The sequence below is a fragment of the Salvelinus alpinus genome, chromosome 8, assembly GCF_045679555.1.
Source record: "Salvelinus alpinus chromosome 8, SLU_Salpinus.1, whole genome shotgun sequence".
NCBI lineage: Eukaryota > Metazoa > Chordata > Actinopteri > Salmoniformes > Salmonidae > Salvelinus > Salvelinus alpinus.
In genome coordinates, this window is record NC_092093.1 from 31,445,298 (window position 1) to 31,468,627 (window position 23,330).

The 23,330-nt window shown below is 40.8% G+C and overlaps 2 protein-coding genes across 3 annotated transcripts; both read right to left on the reverse strand.

Annotated features, from left to right (window-relative positions):
* Window positions 1-3,630: 3,630 nt before the first annotated feature.
* On the reverse strand, window positions 3,631-8,526 carry LOC139582944 (headcase protein homolog). The gene is made up of 4 exons (XM_071413457.1): window positions 8,096-8,526; window positions 5,642-6,736; window positions 4,398-4,552; window positions 3,631-4,127 (listed from the first exon to the last, which is right to left on the reverse strand). Exons 1-4 carry the CDS (start codon window positions 8,256-8,258, stop codon window positions 3,963-3,965), a joined length of 1,578 nt encoding a protein of 525 aa, XP_071269558.1. The 5' UTR covers window positions 8,259-8,526; the 3' UTR covers window positions 3,631-3,962.
* Window positions 8,527-8,956: 430 nt separating this feature from the next.
* abracl (ABRA C-terminal like) lies at window positions 8,957-22,783 on the reverse strand. 2 transcript variants are annotated; one of them, XM_071413460.1, is made up of 3 exons: window positions 22,704-22,783; window positions 14,308-14,373; window positions 8,957-10,305 (listed from the first exon to the last, which is right to left on the reverse strand). In XM_071413460.1, exons 2-3 carry the CDS (start codon window positions 14,366-14,368, stop codon window positions 10,121-10,123), a joined length of 246 nt encoding a protein of 81 aa, XP_071269561.1. In that variant the 5' UTR covers window positions 14,369-14,373; window positions 22,704-22,783; the 3' UTR covers window positions 8,957-10,120. The 2 variants fall into 2 exon arrangements, with proteins under 2 accessions (XP_071269561.1, XP_071269560.1); XM_071413459.1 differs by lacking the exon at window positions 22,704-22,783 and adding an exon at window positions 15,377-15,506.
* Window positions 22,784-23,330: the final 547 nt, after the last annotated feature.

The window sequence follows — 23,330 nt, forward strand, 5'->3', positions numbered from 1 at the left end:
TTGGCTGCTATTTGACAAATAAAAATAATCTAGCACTTTTGTCCATAATAATCTCATCATGTAGTAGGCTACAATATACCTGCACTGTATCTGCAAGCTGTTGGCTAGAGCGCGCGTGCCAATACCAGAGTGCTCATATTCGCTATAGCTATGCAACATTTTCTGTGACAAAACCATCAGTATGCTTAGAGTTGAAAATGCGATGGAAACGCATTTAACTTGTATTTTTTATTCAGTACTTGCGAATTTAACCTCAAAAGGTATTTTTTATGTGCACTACATATTTACCACACAAACTCTTGAATTTGATGGAAACACAACTCTGATGAGAAAATGGTCCAGGGTTTACCTCAGCTGGTAATTCCATGCAAAAACTGGTAATTGCAAAAAAATAAAAAGCCAATAAAATAAAATTGCAGCAAGCCAGATTGTCCAGGAGACGCTGTTCTGACCCATTCTCTCACACCTTGTGTGCAAATGCGCCTGCTGCTGAGGAGAGAGAGCAACCAAAGAGCCTTGCTCTAGGCTACTGTTGATTGTGAAGATTGAGTCCTTTTTCATTGAAGTAAAACAAAAGTTAGATGAAAAAGAGTATGCCTATAGTGAAATGTAATATACACTACCGTTCAAAAGTTTGGGGTCTTGGGGTTTGGGGTCTGTTTTTGAAAGAAAAGCACATTTTTTACCCATTAAAATTTTATCAGAAATACAGTGTAGACATTGTTAATGTTGTAAATTACTATTGTAGCTGGAAATGGCAGATTTTTTATAGAATATCTACATAGACGTACAGAGGCCCATTATCAGCAACCATCACCCCTGTGTTCCAATGGCACGTTGTGTTAGCTAATCCAAGTTTATCATTTTAAAATGCTAATTGACCATTAGAAAACCCTTTTGCAATTATGTTAGCACAGCTGAAAACTATTGTTCTGATTAAAGAAGCAATAAAACTGGCCTTCTTTAGACTAGTTGAGTGTCTGGAACATCAGCATTTGTGGGTTCGATTACAGGCTCAAATTGGCCAGAAACAAATAACTTTCTTCTGCTCGTCAGTCGATTCTTGTTCTGAGAAATGAAGGCTATTCCATGCGAGAAAATGCCAAGAAACTGAAGATCTCGTACAGCGCTGTGTACTACTCCCTTCACAGAACAGCGTAAACTGGCTCTAACCAGAATAGAAAGAGGACTGGGAGGCCTCGGTGCACAACTGAGCAAGAGGACAAGTACATTCGAGTGTCTAGTTTGAGAAACAGACACCTCACAGGTCCTCAACTGGCAGCTTCATTAAATAGTACCCACAAAACACCAGTCTCAACGTCAACAGTGAAGAGGCAACTCCGGGATGCTGGCCTTCTAGGCAGAGTTGCAAAGAAAAAGCCATATCTCAGACTGGCCAATAAAAATAAAAGATTAAGATGGGAAAAAGAACACAGACATTGGACAGAGGAACTGTGCCTAAAAGGCCAGCATCCCGGAGTCGGAACAGTCCTCTTGCTCAGTTGTGCATCGGGGCCTCCCACTCCTCTTTCTATTCTGGTTAGAGACAGTTTGCGCTGTTCTGTGAAGGGAGTAGTACACAGCGTTTAAAAACATTGCAATACATTCTTTACAGAATTCACTCAGGCCCATACTCCACTACCACATATCTACAACATAAAATCCATGTGTACATGTGTGTATAGTGCGTATGTTTGTGTTATTTCACAGTCCTCGCTGTTCCATAAGGTGTATTTTTACCTGCTTTTTAAATCTGATTCTACTGCTTGCATCAGTTACCTGATGTGGCATAGAGTTCCATGTAGTCATGGCTCTATGTAGTACTGTGCACGTCCCATAGTCTGTTCTGGAGTTGGGGACTGTGAAGAGACCTCTGGTGGCATGTCTTGTGGGGTATACATGGGTGCCTGAGTACCTTCAGCTTGTCAACACCTCTTACAAAAGCAAGTAATGAGGAAGTCAATCTCTCTTCCACTTTGATCCATGAGAGACAGATGCAAAACCAGTTCTTTAAACATGCAAAACCTGTTTTGTTTAACTCTTGAGACATTTTCATTGCCTAAATTAACTTTGATCTGTCTTTTTAATTGTGTGCTCTGTATTTAGTTTAAGATAGGTTATAGGTAGGTCTGTTGTCAAATAAAGATAATTAGCCTTTATCCTATTTCTGTAATTTGTTGGGTATGGTAGGCACCTGCCTTTGTTGGAAATTGCTGCAATATAGCCTGTTCAAAAGGTTTAAACCAGTTTGGAAGTGTTTTGTCTCATTCTGTTGAGCCATTTTCTCTCGCCAAATTAAATTAGCTCCTGAGTGGTGCAGCATTCAAAGGCACTGCATCTCAGTGCTAGAGGAGTCACTACAGATGCTGGTTCGATTCCAAGCTGTATCACAACTGACCGTGATTGGGATGTCCATAGGGCGGCGCACAATTGGCCCAGTGTCGTCCGGGTAAGGGTTTGGCCGGGGTAGGTCATCATTGTAAATATGAATTTGTTCTTAACTGACTTGGCTAGTTAAATGAAGGCAGTGTACACTGGTGCTCCAAACAACTCCAACAGTTGAACTTGAGATGAGCAAGAATGTTTCAGGCCTATTAGAATTACTCATATAATCTTACACTATAACGCTTATCTTTATACAAAATATTCTGATTGAAAATGAATGAATTAGCCTCCTTCTGTACGTCTATATCTCTATAGCCATCACTCAAAGAAATGCATGTTGGTGTCCTAGCATCCTGCCGGGCATATCTCTATCTTTTTGGGGCTAGGCCTAACCTTCTCTTCCATTATATAGGCTATATATTTTTTTTATTAATACCATACAGTGGACACCTAAGCCTATAGGCCTATGCATGCAATGCCCTGATGCATTTAGTGCTCACATCTCCGACAGCTGAATCGTGAGGTGGACAATTATTATTTTAGGAAAGCAGCACCAAAAAAATACAAATTAATTGGCTATAAAGTTTTGGCCAATATTCCTCATTTAGACCGATGTGAATGGATATGGACGGTCAGTACATTTCTGAAATGTCTGGTCAATTAAAATCTTCCTGGTCACGTTGTCCGGAACCCTAAAAATGTTTAAAGCATCCCACTGCTGGCCTGCTTTTAAGCTAAGCAGGGTTAGTCCTGGTCAGTCCCTGGATAGGAGACCAGATGCTTCTGGAAGTGGTGTTGGAGGAGGGCCAGTAGGAGGCACCCTTTCCTCTGGTCTAAAGAAATATCCCAATGCCCCAGGGCAGTGATTGGGGACATTGCCCTGTGTAGGGTGCTGTCTTTCAGATGGGATGTTATATGGGTGTCCTGACTCTCTGTGGTCACTAAAGATCCCATGGCACTTATCGTAAGAGCAGGGGTGTTAACCCTGGTGTCCTGGCTAAATTCCCAATCTGGCCTTCATACCATCATGGCCACCTAATCATCCCCAGTTTACAATTGGCTTATTTATCCCCCTTCCTTTCCCCTGTAACTATTCCCTAGGTTGTTGCTGGAAATGAGAATGTGTTCTCAGTCAACTTAACTGGTGAAATAAATTTAAAAAACAATGAGATTCATAGTGTAATTTATATTGACTAATTTCTGCCTACTCTTTGCTGTTTGGCAATTATGATGAACAAGAGCATGCAACATTTATTTCTCTCCTTTATTATATATTTGTCATCCTTTTGTAAAAAAGCAAATTTGGCATACAGATACATTCACTTGTTGTCACAGTATATGTGTTTCATCTTTTTAAGTGCCAGACAGTTCCGACCGTTGTAGGTCTTATGAATATAACTTTTTCTGAAATCATATAGATGCTGTCTTGGACATTTTTAGTCGAGTCATATTCTTTCTATACATAAAAAATAAAACAATAACTAAAGCCCAGAAAAAAGTATTTAAGGGCCAAAAATAAAGTTGCCTAGATAAAAAACAGAAACAAGAGAAACAGCACTAGCATGCATGCACATTTGTCAATAAGCTTCCAAGACTTTGAAGGAGGAGAACGGCTTGACAAAGTGGTAGTCGAGGTTCCCACAGTGGGGGCACTGCTGCACGTTGCTGTACTCTGAGAAGTACTGCATCCCCACCCTGACATCTATGACTGGCTTGCCACAGTGCTTGCAGTTCAGACGGGCCTAAGGGTACAAATAGAGGAAATGGCTATGGATCTGCAGTAGTCGACTTTGCCATGCATAATGTCAATGAGACGATTTGATAGGAAGAGATCTAGCCCCAACACAAAACCTGATGTTTTTAACTGACTTTGGCCCATGAAGCTACCTTATGGCAGCCTGCCATATTTAAATGACACCCCTGGACCATCTGGATGCTAACTCAAATGTGACTTTCAAACTTATCATGAGAAAAAATAAATATATATTGATAAATACTAATACCCTACTTACCTGACAACATGGTGTGGCTGCCAGTATATCGTAGGTGTACATCGTCCCCAACTGGTGCCAGCTCCCATCCCACCTGGACTTGCACTTGATACAGACAATTTTGTGGACTCCCTCCAGACAGTCGACACATATTGCATACAGATGCATCAGCCTCCCTTTACAAGAGACAATAGGGTTGTTTAATAGATTCCACAAATAATCCCTAAAGCGTGAAAAATAATCATGCATTACAAAGCCTGAAGATCAAAGCAACAGCATTCATCCACTGATTTAATTCTTATCCATGTGGTGAATAGCTACTAAGAACCTGTTTGTGGAAAACAGTATAGATTGACTTGATTGATATGCATGCCATGCTTGATCACATTCATGTGCCATAATAATTTTGTTTAGTTCTCAATGAAAGTAATGAATTATTTTGTGCCAGGTTTATTATGGTGTGTTCTTATCTCAAATATATGCAAGGGATAACACCCTTGCCGACCAAAATAACAATTATGAAAATTCACAACCAAACAAGTTATTCTGAAATACAGTAAAACATGCATATCTGGAAACAGCTGTGGTCCAAATCATTTGCTTGCAGCAACATACTGTAACTCCTGGGGCCTGATCAGCTGTCAACAGTAAGCCTGAACATTTCACTGTCCACATTTCTTCTACCACAACAGGAACCAGCATATCGGTGTCAGGTAGACTAGAGGTTAAAAGAGGCGAGCTAGCAACCGGAGGGTTGTCAGTTTGAATCCCAGGTCAAAAGGGGGAAAATCTGTTGGGAAGTGAGCTGGGAACCAGAGGGTTGCTGTCGGTACCAAATTCTAGATGACATTGCCTGCCGTTGTGCCCTTGAGCAAGGCAACAACAACAGCTCTTGGGGGCCCAGTGGGGCAGCACCTCTACAAAACCTGTATGTATGTGTGTTTTTCTGCAGGGTTGGGCTCAAAGTCAAACTTCAGATGGAACGTGTGCAATTTACCGATAAAGTTATATTTTTCTTAAACTCGGGTTCAAGACAATAATTTTCAAATTTTTAATTACAGGTCAACGGAGATTGTTTGTGGGAAAATATGTCCATAGAATATTAAAAAAGAATGATGTAATTTCCAGTTTGCAATATTTAAGTTTGTACCCAATCACAACATACAGATGATGCATGCGTAATGGTTGCTGCAGTCTGCTGGTTTTGATAGCCTAAGTGTTTCAAATTCTGTTTCTCAGAGACGGACATTGTTCCAAAGACCTACCTTGCAGATGGCACGGCACATCGTACTCAATCTCATCGTGTCTGGAGGGGCTCAGGAACAGGGTCCCGTCCACCAGGGGGAACTGCTCAAAGACAGGCAGGGTGCGGTGGCACAGGGCACAGTTGACCATGTTCCTGTGGCTGGCGCTCAGAGCCGACAGGATGAACCTCCTCAGGTCCTCTCCCTGGCCCGCCTGGGCGTCATCCTCCATACGGACATGGTAGGTGTTCAGCTTGTGTCTGGGTATGTGGGTCAGCAGCTCTGTGAGGTCCAGCCTCCGCAAGAACTGCACTGGGTTGTCCCCTGGGGTGAGTCTGGGCAGGGGCAGGATGGTGTGATCGAGGTGGCCACCGCGACCCAGCATGCCGCTTGCCAGCATGTGCTTCCGGTGACTCTCCATGTGCACCGCATTCTTCAGGAACTCCCCCAGGTGCCGGGAGCTGCGGGGCCCTGTGAATGCAGGCGGGGAGAAGAAGGAGAAGCCTGATGGAGGGGACTGACCCGGGGAGTCACAGGGTGAGCGGGGCCCCAGGCTGCTACCACAGAATAGGCCTCCGTGACCCCTCTCCTGAGAGTTCTGCCGATCCACTGACTGTCGGCGAGGCAGCTCCTGACTGGATGCTCTGTGAGCCAGCTTACTGCCCCCAGGCAGCTTGCCCTTTTTAGGATCATCAGGGGGATCCAGCCCACCTCCACATGCACCCCCTCCAGCTGCAGCTGAGCTGCTCAACTTCCCTAGACTCTTCTCCAGAGGCACCTTCTTCTTCACGTCTGTCATGCGCTTCACCTGGTACCAGTCCGTGTCTTTCTTAAGGTGGCCCTGGCCACAGCGGCAGGAGCAGAAGCGGAAGGCCAGGTCGTATCCCTTCTTAGTCCACATGTTCTGCCGGCACTGCTTCTCGTTCCAGCTGCGGGCCCTTCCAATGCAGTTGAATTGGACCAGGATGCTGCTCTCCCACTCGTAGAAGCACTGCAAGTGCATCCAGTTGCCATAAGGGCAGCTATCACTGTTACACACCACACGTTGATAGTCATCCTTGTCAAGGTCAATGTCTCTGGCCAGACTGCACACAAGAGGGGTAGCACAGGGGGCCTCTGCAGCACACAAAACAAAACAGAGTTACTACATCACTCATAAACATATTATAACATCTCCATACAAAATATGACTTGAAAATAAAAACAAACATGCTTTGAGGCACAACATTCACTTTGGACATATTACAGAGCAACAAAACAATATTAAACAGAATAGATTTTTGTTCATGCTATCAGGACTAGCTCCTTGGACTGCAATGTTGACAATATTCTATGCTGTTACTGAACGATTCAGGACTCAAACATCAATGCACAGCCTGTCTGGAATTTAACTTTAAAACGGTAATGGACTGTGTGAACATTCAATAATAAGAAGAAGGCTATGGGATCTGTGTTATCTTGCAACATAAGAGCCATCATTATTGAGTATGGATCACTGAGAAGTGGTGCCTGAATACATGTCAGACAGGGAAACCCTCAGTGTCTGTGTGTGTGTCTGTCTGTGTGTGTGTGTGTGTGTGTGTGTGTGTGTGTGTGTGTGTGTGTGTGTGTGTGTGTCTGTCTGTGTGTGTGCATGCGGGTATGGTAGATCAGTTTCCTCCTTTCATTTCCTGTACTTCATTGTCATCTCTCAGCCCTCATGGTTTCTAGACAGTGTATCAGAAACAATCCCATGCAAGCACTGTAATGTGCCTAACTATACCTGCATCAAAACTCAGTTCAGTCAAGAAGAAAATGAAATATGAATAACAGGACTAGTCTATGCCTCTGCAACATGATTATGAGTCACCAACTTCAGGCTGCCAGGGTGATTCAAACATAAACCTGAGCCTCTGTACAATGAATTCCATCATTGTTCAGCTATGTGCCTACCCCATCACATTTTATTAATTGGTAATATTTTGTTTATAAAAAGCCGACCGGAATATGTTTTACATGACAAAATCCATGTATTTTCATGTTTCATTCAGATAGTAAGTTAGGCCTGGTATAACTTTGATGCCAACTATAATGTATATGCAGCCTATATGCACAGCCTACTTATATCGTTTTTGTGTTACTTTATCTGAGTCAGGACACAGACGCTACAATACCGACAATGTATCAAATTAAGTTGAACTTGAGCAGGCAAGCGGTGAGGTGCCAGCACTACCCATGAACAAGGCCACAACTGAAACTGTACATGTGTGCGTCGTGATATGACAGTGCATAGAGCTCCATGTCGACGCATCATTAAATGATCAATGCATAATGCTCGTTGGCAATTACACTATAACGCGTGAGTTATGAAGCCTACAGTCGATAACAACAAAATGTGAAGCACCGTAAAGCGTACGTTGTCTCATAGGCAATAATACAATAAAATCCATTGCAATAACTTCGGTCACGCATGTTTTGACACAATTTCACTCTTACCACTTCTATGCTCGTTGAACGGTGCAGCTGTAGCCCCTAATAATGTTGTTGTTACCGCTGGTGCTCCTCCTGTTGCGGCAGCACTGGCTCCATTTTCTTGTTCATCTCCACTACTATTAGTCCTTTTATTTCTCTTCCCCTTGTTGCTTTTCTGGTTGGGCATTTTACTGATCCAGATATGAATACTTTCAACCCATCAACGGCTGGCTGACATTTCTGCGGATTCCATTTGAATCCTACTTGAGAGATGCAATGATTCTCTTCTTGATTGCAGGTGGTAGTTTACAGCTATATTATCTCCATCCAGGTTTATGCAGTTGTGACAGCAAAGGTAACCTACGAAGAAGGCGTGTCCGTTTATTGTTTTGATTCCTGCTCTGAATGTAGATCCGTCAGGCGCTGTTCTGTTTTCCTCCTGCCGCCATGACGAAACACGGCTCCGCCCCCCGAACCTTGCTGTAAATTATTATTCGAATTAACAAGGGAGTCCCACGTAAAGTGTCCTGGTAGGAAGTGAAATCTCAAGTAATTCCTCAGGTTCAAGTCAATGCTTTCTTTGGGTTATCTGTGGCAACAATTGACGTCATACTCTTCTATGGCATTGTCAGCTATCTAATAATTACGTCTAAAAGTGCAGTCATCAGTGTAGACTTAATAGGCTGGTAGTAGTATAGCCTACTGTCCTTTTCACAATATAGACATTCACATTTTCTTCAATAATACAATATAGTTAGAATGCGATGTTAAATAGCACAGCATAAGGTTACAAAAATATATATACACACACACATGACCATTCAGTATGCAATACATCTGTTGTATGGAGCCAATAGATCTTTTTTTAATAATCAGGCTGCAAAGTGAAGGTTTGTTCTTTATTAAATGAGTATTTCATCCTCAGAACGCTTTCTTTGGAATATATTATTGTCAATATAAGTCAATAATTTGGACTTTGGAAAGGAACTGCACTTTGATGATCATACATGCATTGTGCTCAATTTGTCACCTGTTAACTTTTTCTTGTTAAACCATTTTTTTTGAAGAGTTACTATTGCTTCCCATGTCAAGTTTCAAATGTATTTCCTACCAGGACACAATACTAAGCATTGTGTATCTTCTTTGAACATTAACACTATGCATGATAAGCCTATATTCACAGTTCATGGTGACCCACACATAATTTGATGAAAGAATCGTATTCATGATATGGGGCACATTAAGTAAGTCACAACATACATGTTGCAGATATAGAAATGTGCTCTACAACTCCCTAGCCTGTAAAATAGAGAACATCTTATACATCATTTCTATCCATCTACAACATTAAGTACTTTATCAATATGTCTCTTATTAAAGAATATTCTATGCTTGCATAATATACAACACTGTATCTGGAATGAGGCAAACTTATATTCTAAATAACGAGTCTAATTTCAAAGGTCAGTTTAACACATTTGGTCCTGAGGAACATTACAAAACCAAATTTTTATTTGGCACAAATCACCCTGTAATTAAATACTAAGAATCACACAGGAAATCCATTGGCTTAATCCCCCTTGGTTATAGCAAAGGCAAAGGTTTGTGAGTGGTCGATAGAGAAAAGACAGTCTTGCAAACATATAAAAGCTTGAATATTACATACTCAAATGCTTAACATTAGCATGAATAAAATAAAAAATCTATATGTGCAAAAGCCTCTCTTGAAGCACTGCCATCTTAGTTGTTCTAAGGGGGTCCACAAGAGGTACCAAAATGACCATGTAAACAATAAATGAAGTTGCCATTTGGTGATTCCTGTAAGGTAATTTGTTTCCTAAAACATCTAAGTGTATTTCATCCCCTAGAATATACTCCTTATGAACAATATTCTCCTAATGTGGTATACAAAATGTTACATTCTCAGCCTGTACATTTGTAGTCCTAGAAATGTATCAAAATGTTGATTTGTGATCCCTGGTTGGTAGATGTAATAGTAACGCCTCAAAGAAACTTGACTTTTCATCTGAATAACGATAGCCATCAGCTTCATTCTTGTAGGAGTGTGATGTCAACATTGTCATGGACACCTTGCAGGAGCAGCTCCCCTTCAAATGCGATGATCTTCTTCCTCTTGGCAGCCCTCAGAGTCCCAACCAAAGCCTCAAAGATATTTGCGCACCTATCGTCATTGAACAGGACACCAAATTTTACACAAGTTTGTCCATCTGCATCTGTAAAACAAGGCAAGGTAGTATTAAAAAGAATCCTGTATTCCTTCAATATTTGTTATTATTTTTTACATAAACAATACCGGTCAAATGTTTGGACACACCTACTCATTCAAGGGTTTCTTTATATTCTACATTGTAGAATAATGTTGGCAAAAACATCAAAACTATGAAATAACATATGGGATCATGTAGTAACCCTTCCCCCCAAAAAACGGTTAAAATCGAAATATTTTATATTTGAGATTCTTCAAAGTAGCCACCCTTTGCACACTCTCAACCAGCTTCATGAGGTAGTCACCTGGAATAAATTTCAATTAAAAAGGTGTGCCTTGTTAAAAGTTAATTTGTGGAATGTATATCCTTCTTAATGCGTTTCAACCAATCAGTTGTGTTGTGACAAGGTGGGGTTGGTATACAGAAGATAGCCCTATTTGGTTAAATACCAAGTCCATATTATGGCAAGAGCAGCTCAAATAAGCAAAGAGAAACGACAGTCCTATCATTATTTGAAGACATGAAGGTCAGTCAATCTGGAAAGAGTTACCTCTGCTGCAGAGGATGAGTTAATTAGAATTAACTGCACCTCAGAAATTGCAGCCCAAATAAATGCTTCAGAGTTCAAGTAACAGACATATCAACATCAACTGTTCAGAGGAGACAGCGTGAAATCAGGCCTTCATGGTCAAATTGCTGCAAAGAAACCACAAAAGGACACCAATAAGAAGAAACTTGCTTGGGCCAAGAAACACGAGCAATGGACATTAGAACAGTGGAAATCTGTCTTTTGGTCTGATGAGTCCAAATTTGAGATTTTGGTGTCTTTGTGAGACGCATAGTAGGTGAACGGATGACCTCCGCATGTGTGGTTCCCACCGTGAAACATGGAGGAAGTGTGATAGTGTGGGGGCGCTTTGCTGGTGACTGTCTGATTTATTTAAAATTCATCTCACCAATGGAGATGGTTTGGGATGAGTTGGACCGCAGCGTGAAAGAAAAGCAGCCAACAAGTGCTCAGCATTTGTGGGAACTCCTTCAAGGCTGTTGGAAAAGCATTCCAGGTGAATCTGGTTGAGAGAATGCCAAGTGTGCAGAGCTGTCATCAAGGCAAAGGGTGGCTACTTTGAAGAATCTGAAATATATTTTGATTTAACACTTTTTTGGTTACTACATGATTCCAGGTTATTTCATAGTTTTGATGTCGTCACTATTATTCTACAATGTAGATAAGTCAAAATAAAGAAAAACCCTTGAATGAGTAGGTGTCCAAACTTTTGACTGGTACCATATGTTTAGTGTTTCCTCTAGCACTGCACAGTATTGGCAGGGGATGACACTGAAACTAGCCATTCCCAAATAGGCTGCGGCAGCTGAGGAGCAAATAAGGGGGATGCATGGCTCTGTAAACAAGGAATTAAAGCCAGGGGATTTTCAACAGCAGGAGAGAGCATGAGGTAGTGGAGCTAATATGGGGTGGTTATTTGGAAAAGTCTGAGATGAGTTCACAAACTGGATGCTCCACTGCCAGAGGATAAAGTTGGTGTCCAAATGAAGACAAAACAGGCTTACTTTCAGTGCACCAATTAATTATGGATCTCATTAATTACATGATGGTGCTGGGGATCCACATGGTATGCAGACTTTGGTTCCACCCCAGTGCTAATGAACTCAACTATCCACCAAGCCCTTGAACCAGGGGAGCATTCAACAGGACAACATTTTGGATAGAAATGTTATATAGAACAAACATGCCTCTACGCAACGTTTTAATTGATGGCTTTATAATTTCTCTTTACTTAAAGTCGTCATCTCATCTCAGGCAGCCAGACAATTCTGTTCTTCCCATACTATAGGCTACTGTCTTTAGTCACTCCATTAAGCTAGGCAAGCCTGCCTAAGTATGCTGCTCTCTGAAGAAATCATTTGACTAGTTCTTCAAAGTAGATCAGGCATACTTTCAAGAACTCTCTCTCTCTCTCGTCTTTGGGTTGTCTCTCTCTCATATGGTGGCGTATGGGGTCTGTGTGCATCTAAACAAACAGGCATAAAAGCAGTGGTGTAAAGTATTTAAGTAAAAATACTACTTAAGTCATTTTTGGGGTATCTATACTTTACGATTTATATTTGACAACTTTTACTTTACCACGTTCCTAAAGAAAATAATGTACTTTTTACTCCTGACACCCAAAAGTGCTCTTTACATTTTGACAGGAAAATTGTCCATCTCACACACTTATCAAAAGAACATCCCTGGTCATCCCTACTGCCTCTGATCTGGTGGACTCACTAAAGGTTTGGCTATACAAATTTGAAATTATTTATACTTTTCCCTTTTGATACTTAAGTATATTTAAACCAAATACTTTGACACTAGTATTTTACTGAGTCATTTTCTATTAAGGTATCTTTACTTTTACTCAAGTATGACAATTGGGTAGTTTATCAACAACTGCATCTGTGTCTGAGCCGGTAAAGAACAGGTGCAATGGATTATGGTCATTGCAGTTAATTACCACTTTCGGCACTAAACTATACTGAACAAAAATATAAAACGCAACATGTAAGGTGTTGGTCCCATGTTTCATGAGCTGAAATAAAATATCAGAAATTCTCCATATGCACAAGCTTATTTCTCTCAAATGTTGTGCACACAATTTGTTTACTACTCTGTTAATGAGCATTTCTCCTTTGCCAAGGTAATCCAGCCACCTGACAGGTGTGGTATATCAAGAAGCTGTGTTAAACAGCATAATCATTACACAGGTGCATCTTGTGCTGGGGACAAGAAAAGGCCACTAAAATGTTCCGTTGTATCACACAATGCCACAGATGTCTGAAGTGGAGGGAGCATGCAATTGGCATGCTTACTGCCGGAATATCCACCAGACCTGTTTCCAAATAATTTCAATGTTAATTTCTGTACCATAAGCCAATGTCATTTTAGAGAATTTGGCACTACATCCAAACGACCTCACAGCCACAGACCACCTGTACCCACGCCAGCCCTGGACCTCCACATCCAGATTCTTCAACTGCGAGATTGTCTGAGACAAGCCACCCAGACAGCTGATGAAACTGAGGAGTATTTGTGTCTATAATAATGCCCATTTGTGGGAAGAAAAAAAACGAATTCTGATTGGCTGGGCCTGGCTCCCCAGTGGCTGGGCCTATCCCTCCCATACCCAACCCTGGCTCCACCCCTGCCCAGTCATCTGAAATCCATAGATAAAGGCCTCAAATTTATTTCCATTGACTGATTTCCATATATGAACTGTAACTCAGAAATCTTTTAAATTGTTGCATTTATATTTCTGTTCAGTATAGGTTGAAATGTTGCTTAAATGAAAACTACAACTCCCTTTGGACCAGCATCCCATACACTGTACTTCTTGACTTAATTTCTCATGATTTGATTTCTCTCTAGAGAAACTAAATGGAATTCAAGTAATTGAACCAACGTTGGAAATGTGTTGTTCAATAACCGAAACCCCCCTGAAAATGTGGTTAATGGCTCAGCACTAGTTAGAATTTAGCTGGGGGGAAAGAAGAAAAAAAGTCCACACACCCTATTTGGAGAGAATTGTAGAAGTTTCAGATTACAGCACAACCTCTATTACAGGAATCCCGCCACCTATCCCTGCTGATTTGATTATTATAAACAGATTGTCTTGCAAAGTACATTGATTAAGCACTTCATCCGGTTGGTTTCATCCTTGGGATTGACATTAAGGTCTGAAAGGACGCCTGAAGATTATGATCACTTGCCTGAATTAAGTATCTATTTTCATCTTCACATACGGAACTAGAAGGACCAGACTACTGGAATTATTAGCATTTTGGTTATAAGTAAAAAAAAAAAAATCTAAATAATAGTCACCTGCCTAATGGAGCAACCTCAGAGCAGGCTCAACTTGTGACAACTCGGGTCACTTGCCCCGGTCAATAGGGCAACCCCTATTGCATTGGTTATAAGCAAAGTGCACTGTAATACAAGACTATACTTACTTTTACTGCCAAGCCGTTGGATCTCTCCAACAAGCAGAGATACTTCATGTTGGACGTTCATTGCCACTAGAAGTGTAACAAAATGTAAGTGTCACATGCCAATATTATATGGGCATTCCCAGAAACAACAGCAAGGGAGAGGGGGTGTCATAATGTAGACATTTGTGTCATAACATCCATTGTAATGTATTATAGGATAAAAGGGCACCTGATTAAGACAGGATACACCATCACAGTATTATAAAGGTGTGCCGTTTCGCAAAAATGTAGCCTACGCAGCAGCAGAAACAAGTCAGTTTCACATTGTAACAAGCTGCAACAAAATTGCCTTCCATATAAAAAGTGGTGCGGCAGGTAGCCTAGTGGTTAGAGCATTGGGCCAAGTAAATGAAAGGTTGCTAGATCTAATCCCCAAGCTGAAAAGGTAAAAATCTATCGTTCTGCCCCTGAACAAGGCAGCTAACCCACTGTTCCTAGGCCGTCATTGTAAATAAGAATTTGTTCTTAACTGACTTGCCTAGTTAAATAAAGGTTAAAAAAAGGACTATCAATGCGGAAGTAGGCTAGCTGGGATCAGTAGGGTTTAACCCATTTACCACAGCCGCAAAGTCAAAATGGGCTGTATCGTAACAATTCATGAAGACAAAAAACGCCCTTTGTCTAAATGTAAGGTTAAGCAAAAATTAGCAGTGTGGTTTGGGTTAAAGTCACATTTTAAGAAGAGAAATTGTAGAAATAGGCGAGGTTTATGACTTTGTTGCTGTGGTAACTAGTGACGACCGATCACTACCTAAGGGAATTTAGAATCAATCACGTTGAAATAGACGGTGTAATCCGTTTCGAGACCCATTACTTGACCCCTGTCTAACTTGACTATTTCGATCATTTAAAAAAAAATATAAAAATCAATTGATTATAGACTACATAAACACGGCTATTGCAGACAATGGAAGGAAATGCGGGAGGCTGCCGGCTAAAGTGATGATAGAGTTTAAATGTAGGCTAATAACCAACAGACTATGCGCATGTTCTATTTCACATTGAATTGTTATTATGTTGCGGTATTTACCTGAGTAAGAGCGATATCCCGATATAACACGATGCCTGAGTAGAATTCAACAGGAAGAGAAAAGGTACGAAGCAAATTAAAACTGTACCATAAAAGGCAGTATTGCTGACGTCATGACCCCTCCTTCTTTGGCTACAGGGAGGGGGAGCTTAAACTAATTTTAGCTTTGGTGATGATCACAGAGTTTATACAGAGCTCAGTTTGGAAGGTATAGGCTTACTTGAAAAATCGTGTTGTAATACGTACATAAAGCAAATGTTCCGGAACCAATTTATGCCTAGAGAAATTTTTTTTCTGGAACATGCTTACTCCTGACATTGTCTGGAAAAAAAGCTTGGTTGATACATTACAAATATTGTATAGCAAACAAATTTAAGGAAGTGCACTTTAAGATTGTACATAAGATATATCCATGTAATTCTGTGTTGTCCAAATTTGTGGCTATTGATGACATCTGCGAAAAAGTGAACGTTTGACTCACTTGTTCTATGAATGTGAATCTATGATATATTTTTGGGAAAAATCTTGCAGAATACTTGTTTACCTTTTTGAACACCACCCATGTTGTTGACAAATGATATATGTGACTATTGCAATGATAACAAGATCATCTAAATGATTGTGATTTATTTTTATTCTTGTTGCTTTAAACAAGACAAATTCCAGAATTCTATACCAAAATTGCAAATATTTTTGATTGAATCATCTTTAAGACATTATCCCTAGTGAATAACAAAAATAATATCTTCCTTAAATCAGAGATTTTTCTGAGTGAATACAAATTGCACTAGAATTGTATTTTGTAAAAAACAAACTCAGCAATAAAAGAAAAACGTCCCTTTCAGTACTCTGTCTTTCAAAGATAATTTGTAAAAATCCAAATAACTTCACAGATCTTCAATGTAAAGAGTTTAAAACACTGTTTCCCATGCGTGTTCAATGAACCAAACAATTAATGAACGTGCACCTGTGGAACGGTCGTTATGACACTGACAGCTTACAGACGGTAGGCAATTAAGGTCACAGTTATGAAAACTTAGGACACTAAAAGAGGCCTTTCTACAGACTCTGAAAAACACCAAAAGAAAGATGCCCAGGGTCCCTGCTCATCTGCGTGAACATGCCTTAGGAATGCTGCAAGGAGGCATGAGGACTGCAGATGTGGCCAGGGCAATAAATTGCAATGTCCGTACTGTGAGATGCCTAAGACAGCGCTACAGGGAGACAGGACGGAAAGCTAATCGTCCTCACAGTGGCAGACCACATGTAACAACATCTGCACAGGATCGGTACATCCGAACATTACATTTACATCACACCTGCGGGACAGGTACAGGATGGCAACAACTGCCCGAGTTACACCAGGAACGCACAATCTCCCCATCGGTGCTCAGACTGTCCGCAATAGGCTGAGGGCTTGTAGGCCTGTTGTAAGGCAGGTCCTCACCAGACATCACCGGCAACAACGTCACCTATGGGCACAAACCCACCGTCACTGGACCAGACAGGACTGGCAAAAAGTGCTCTTCACAGACGTGTCGCAGTTTTGTCTCACCAGGGGTGATGGTCAGATTCGTGTTTATCATCGAAGGAATGAGCGTTACACCGAGGCCTGTACTCTGGAACGGGATCGATTTGGAGGGGGAGGGTCCGTTATGGTCTGGGGCGATGTGTCACAGCATCATCGGACTGAGCTTGTTGTCATTGCAGGCAATCTCAATGCTGTGCGTTACAGGGAAGACATCCTCCTCCCTCATGTGGTACCCTTCCTGCAGGCTCATCCTGACATGACCCTCCAGCATGACAATGCCACCAGCCATACCGTTCGTTCTGTGCGGGATTTCCTGAAAGACAGGAATGTCAGTGTTCTGCCATGGCCATCGAAGAACCCGGATCTCAATCCCATTGAGCACGTCTGGAACCTGTTGGATCGGAGGGTGAGGGCTAGGGCCATTCCCCCCAGAAATGTCCGGGAACATGCAGGTGCCTTGGTGGAAGAGTGGGGTAACATCTCACAGCAAGAACTGGCAAATCTGGTTTAGTCCATGAGGAGGAGATGCACTGCAGTACTTAATGCAGCTGGTGGCCACACCAGATACTGACTGTTACTTTTGACCCCCCCTTTGTTCAGGGACACATTCAATTTCTGTTAGTTGTCTGTGGAACTTTTTCAGTTTATGTCTCAGTTGTTGAATCTTATGTTCATACAAATATTTACACGTTAAGTTTGCCGAAAATAAACGCAATTGACAGTGAGAGGACTTTCTTTTTCTGCGTGTACACTACCAGTCAAAAGTTGGGGTCACTTAAATGTTAGTTTTTTTTAAAGAAAATGCCAAATACTTGTCCATGAAAATAACATGAAATCGATCCGAAATACAGTGTAGACATTGTTAATGTTGTAAATGACTATTGTAGCTGAAAGCAGCTTTTTTAATGGAATATCTACATATGCCCATTATCAGCAACCGTCACTCCAGTGTTCCAATGGAATGTTGTGTTAGCTAATCCAAGTTTATAATTTTAAAAGGCTAATTGATCATTAGAAAACCCTTTTGCAATTATGTTAGCACAGCTGAAAACTTGGGCTAATAAAAAATAAAAAAAACTGTCCTTCTTTAGACTAGTTGAGTATCAGCATTTGTGGGTTCAATTACAGGCTCAAAATGGCCAGAAACAAAGAACTTCATTCTGAAACATCAGTCTATTCTTGTTCTGAGAAATGAAGGCTATTCCATGCAAGAAAATGCCAAACTTACTTAAGATCTCGTACAACGCTGTGTACTACTCCCTTCACAGAACAGCACAAACTGGCTCTAACCAGAATAGAAAGAGGACTGGGAAGCCCTGGTGCACAACTGAGTAAGAGGACAAGTACATTAGTGTCTAGTTTGAGAAACAGACGCCTCACAAGTCCACAACTGGCAGCTTCATTAAATAGTACCCACAAATCACCAGTTCTGTAAGAGAGTAGTACACAGCGTTGTACGAGATCTTCCATTTCTTGGCATTTTCTCACATGGAATAGCCTTTCTTTTCTCAGAACAACAATAGACTAATGAGTTTCAGATGAAGGTTCTTTATCTTTGGACATTTTGAGCCTGTAATTGAACGCACAAATACTGATGCTCCAGATTCAAACAGCTCTCAGTTGTGCTAACAATTGCAAAAGGGTTTTCTAATGATCAATTAGCCTTTTAAAATTATAAACTTGGATTAGCTAACACAACGTGCCATTGGAACACAGGAGTGATGGTTGCTGACAAAGGGCCTCTGTACGCCCCTGTAGGTATTCCATTTTTTTTTTAAAGATAAGCCTTTCCAGCTACAATAGTAATTTACACCATTTAACAATGTCTACACTATAAAAATGCTTTCCTTTCAAAAACAAGGACATTTCTAAGTGACCCCAAACTTTTGAACGGTGGTGTATGTATTTAGTATTTCTTGTTTGTATCTGTGTTTTGTTAGACATGTTTGATGTAGGGATGTAAGTTGATGATTTGGTATTATGAAAAAAAAGAGGTTGAGCTTGGCTGTTGGACATGATTAGCATATCTACATTTTGCCATTTCCACTGCACTAATATGCATTGTGGCTCTATCTTCTATGTTGATGCATGTGCTTGGTTTAGCTATTGACTACTGCAAACAAAGCCATTCATAAAAAAAACATAGAAAAAAAAGCTTTTAAAAAGGCTACTGGCATCTGGGTGTGTTTGAACCCATCTTTTTTTTATTGTCAAACTCATTTTTTGGGGTCACGTTACTACCTCGAGGATAACTCAAAACAGGGCACTGGTTATGAGTCTTCCTTCCAATCATGCCAAAGGGTTTTTAAAATACTCGATACTCAGCCAGACAACCCTGAGGGCCAGAGGGCTCTGCCCAAACTGTCTCTTAAGAACAGGTGGTCATGCAGATTGACCAAAATGTTATAAGATGGTCAGGTAGGTTAGGCTTATGAAATATTCTCTGACCAGTGTCCCCTGTTTCTCTTTTGGTCACTGTAGTCTACCTGACAATCACAAACCTAGCCTAGTTGGCAGAATTAGCAGCAGGACTCAAAATTCCCGCTTCCTGGTCTTGGTTAGTCTCTTGAACCAGAATCTGGCCCTGCAGGAGATGTGGATAAGGTGAATCTCCTTTAAGCCCAGGAAGCATCCATTCAACTTGCCATTGGCCAGCTTAAAACGTAAATGTTAAAATACGTTCGTTACTCACCAAATATGGAGTTTTGAATAGCAACTATCGCCATTTACTGCCATCAGGGCCGGTATGTACTTCCAAAAAAGGTCTAAATAAAACGTTTTTTTTTTTTTTTAAATGCCTCATTGGCATCTCCAATGTATTGACTTCCAGCAATGACGGCAGTAAATGACAATAGTATATCCCTTCCAGTCTCGCAGTCCCTGCTGCTGAAAAGCATCCCCAGTTGCATGATGCTGCCACCACCATGCTTCACAGTAGGGATGGTGTTAGACGGGTGATGAGCTGTGCCCAGTTCTCCAGACATAGTGCTTTGCATTCAGGCCAAAGAGATACATTTGTCTTATTAGACCACTGAATCTTTTGCCTTATGCTTGAAGTCTTTCATGTGTGCCTTTTTGCAAACTCCAGGCATGTGGTCATGTGCCTTTTTCTCAGGAGTGGCTTACATCTGGCCATCCTCCCATAAAGGCCAGATTGGTAAAGTGCTGTAGAAACCATTGTCCTGCCGGCAGGTTCTCCCATCTTAGCCAAGGAACTCTAACCTTCTGTCAGAGTGGTCATTGGGTTCTTGGTCTCCTCCCCGACCAAGGGTCTTCTTGCCCAGTTAGGTCAGCTCGAGGCAGAGTCTGGGTAGTTCCATATTTCTTCAATTTCTCAAAAGATGGAGACCACTGTGCTATTGGAAACATTTAACACTATAAATTGTTTTATACCCTTCCCCAGATATACCTTTATACAATTATATATCTCGGAGATCTACGGACAATTCCTTGGACTTTGTTTCTGCTCTGACATGCACTGTTGGACCTAGGTGGTTCTTCAAGGTTTTATTGGGAGACTATATCCAAAAAGGTGTATTGCCACCACTTGGTGGGATGAAAACATAGTTCAACAAAAAAAAAAGGAAAAGAAATTAAAAGAAGCAAGGTTATTCGTTTATAATACTCATACTAACCGCACTAATCATACTATGTGTGATGTAAATTGAGTATGTAGTATGCTTAGTGGTCAGAGTATGGATATAGTTAGTGATATGGACACCATTTCAGTGCTTTTGGGGCCCATAATGCAATTCTTCAGAAATAGGCGTAGCTTCACAACATTTTCAGATTTGAAGAAAATGGCGGAAAATATGCAGCAGAAGTCTGACGAGCGGATTCAAATTCATTGCTTTAACTAATTATGACAAATGTTAAGAAAATGTTGAGCAATGTAATAAATTAAAGACTTTTCAAATAAGTTACACATTGTGTTGGCAAACAATTTGTTAGCTACGCTATCCTTACGAACCGCATAGCATTACAGCAGTATGTACCAGGTATGTTAGCTACCTACTAATGTTAGTTGGCTACTAATACATCGAACTTAACAGTATATTTACTTCATGCAATCTACCCAACATTTATTGACTCGATTATTCACGTCATTCATAGCTTAGCTAAGTGGTATAGTGGTTCAGGTGTGTTCGTAAATTCACTGGCTATCTAGTCCGATTTCAGAGCACTCTCCTCTGACGGTGCCAGAGCTCAGAATAACTGATGAATTTACGAATGCTCACTCGTTGAATGTGGCAATTGTCAGTAAACCTTGGCAAAAAAGCCGAATGAAATTTTTTCCAGCAGCACAGTTAGTCACCAACGCTCTGGATAACATGAAAACAGCCTAACCAGCTCTGCTAGGGCGAGTAAAATAGTCACGAGTGAGGTTCTCATTTGTTTCTGGAAGTAGCTAGCAAGTTAGCTTGGGTGCTTGAATTTACCTTTATTTTAGTTGGCAAGTCAGTTAAGAACAAATTCTTATTTACAGTGCCGTTGAGAGTCAGAAAGCCTGACTCACTCGGATCAAAGCACTTCGAATTTATGAACGGACAATCTGACAACACCATGAATTTACGAACGCCCAGAGCGCACTCTGTAAATTCAATATGGAGTGCCAAACACAAGTCTAGCTAGTAATTTGTTATGCTAACAAGAGATTGCATAGCAACAGCATCAACTTCCAGTACACAGGCAAACGCTAGTACACGCAACTGAAAAGACACCATTCATCTACAGTATACTAAAATGAACTGATAGTATACAGTATGGGTATTCGAACAGAGCGCTAGTATTCTCACAAAACAAAAATGTACTCCTTCACTTGGTCAAATGTACTCAGCTCCCACACAGGCTCTGGGGCCTGAGAGGGGGAGCATCTTCAGACAGTATTCCCTGCAATGTTTCAGCTGCAAAATCCGATTATATAATGGCAGTCTGCAAACAAATATTAAAAGGTGCATGCCACCACCTACTGTGCTGGACTGTGTCAATCACAGCTTATAACATCTCCACATTTCTAAGTCCTTCTACCTAACTCAGTACATCTGAGAAAATAAAAAGAGCCCTACTAACAGACCCTCCCCCAAATCCCTTCCAACCCCCCCTACACTTAAATCTTTCCCTCTCTTCAACATACTATACAACAATATAACATGCGCCACCGTTTCAACTACCATACACATGCTTGCCAACCAGTTGTAATGACAAGTTCAATGTACAAGGTCCTAGGTACAATCAAGCAAACACCACCTCTTTATTCTGACCTTTGAATCTTGGTCCACCAACCTTTTCTTTTGAGGACATATAAATGCCAGCCCTTGGACTCAGAGTCCCATCTCTTCTGCCACACATCTATCAAAACGGCTCTGTTGTTACATTTGGCCTCACCTCTACCCAGTGGAAAATGATCAAGTCATTTTAAAGCCTGTTTAAAAGTTGTAGAACCGATGGCCATTCCCTTCCACACCCAAAAGGGCTTGGACCCAACATAATCTCACTACTACAGTACACCCAGTCCCTCAATTCACCATAATAACATTAATGCCTCCAATAGTAAGTCACTCCTGTTAGATTTGCCGGATGATAAACTATTCAATAGAGACAGGGAATCTGAGCATACTATAATTCTGACAGGTTGAATGTCCCCCACCCACTGGAGCGCAACTGCTATCGCCAACAGTTCAATTGAGTATACTGACTGTGAAGTCCTGGAGATCCAAGAACCTTTTAATCGCTTTCTCAAGGATTTCCAGTTTCTTAGATTTTTGGTTAGTTTGTCCTGTACAATGAATTACTTACACAATAAACGAAGCAAACTCAACCTTCTTTACGATTAGTGTTCCAAGACCTCTCAACTGACTGACATTGTGGGACAGGTGGGTTTCTTTCTAAATCATGTCCTAACAATTGAATTGGCCACAGGTGGACTCTAATCAAGTTGTATCGACCTTGACTAACCTGTTCCCCCACACATTGACTCTGCACCGGTACCCCCTGTATTTAGCCTCGCGTCTGTTATTTTATTGTTGCTCTTTAATTATTTGTTATTTTTCTATTTTTTTTTACATTTTAATTTCAGTTTATCTTAATACTTATTTTTCTTAAAACTGCATTGTTGGTTAAGGGCTTGTAAGTAAGCAATTCACTGTAAAGTCTACTACACCTGTTATATTCGGCACATGTTACAAATAACATTTGATTTGATCAACGTCTCAATGATGATCAAAGGAAATTGGATGTACCTGAGCTCAATTTGGAGTGTGTATTTAATTTCCAATACATTTGCAAACATTTCTAAAAATATGTTTTCACTTTGTCATTATGAGGTATTGTGTGTAGATGGATGAGATAAAAAAAAAACAGTTTAATCCATTTTGAATTCAGGCTGTAACACAATAAAATGTGTTATAAATCAAGGGGTATGAA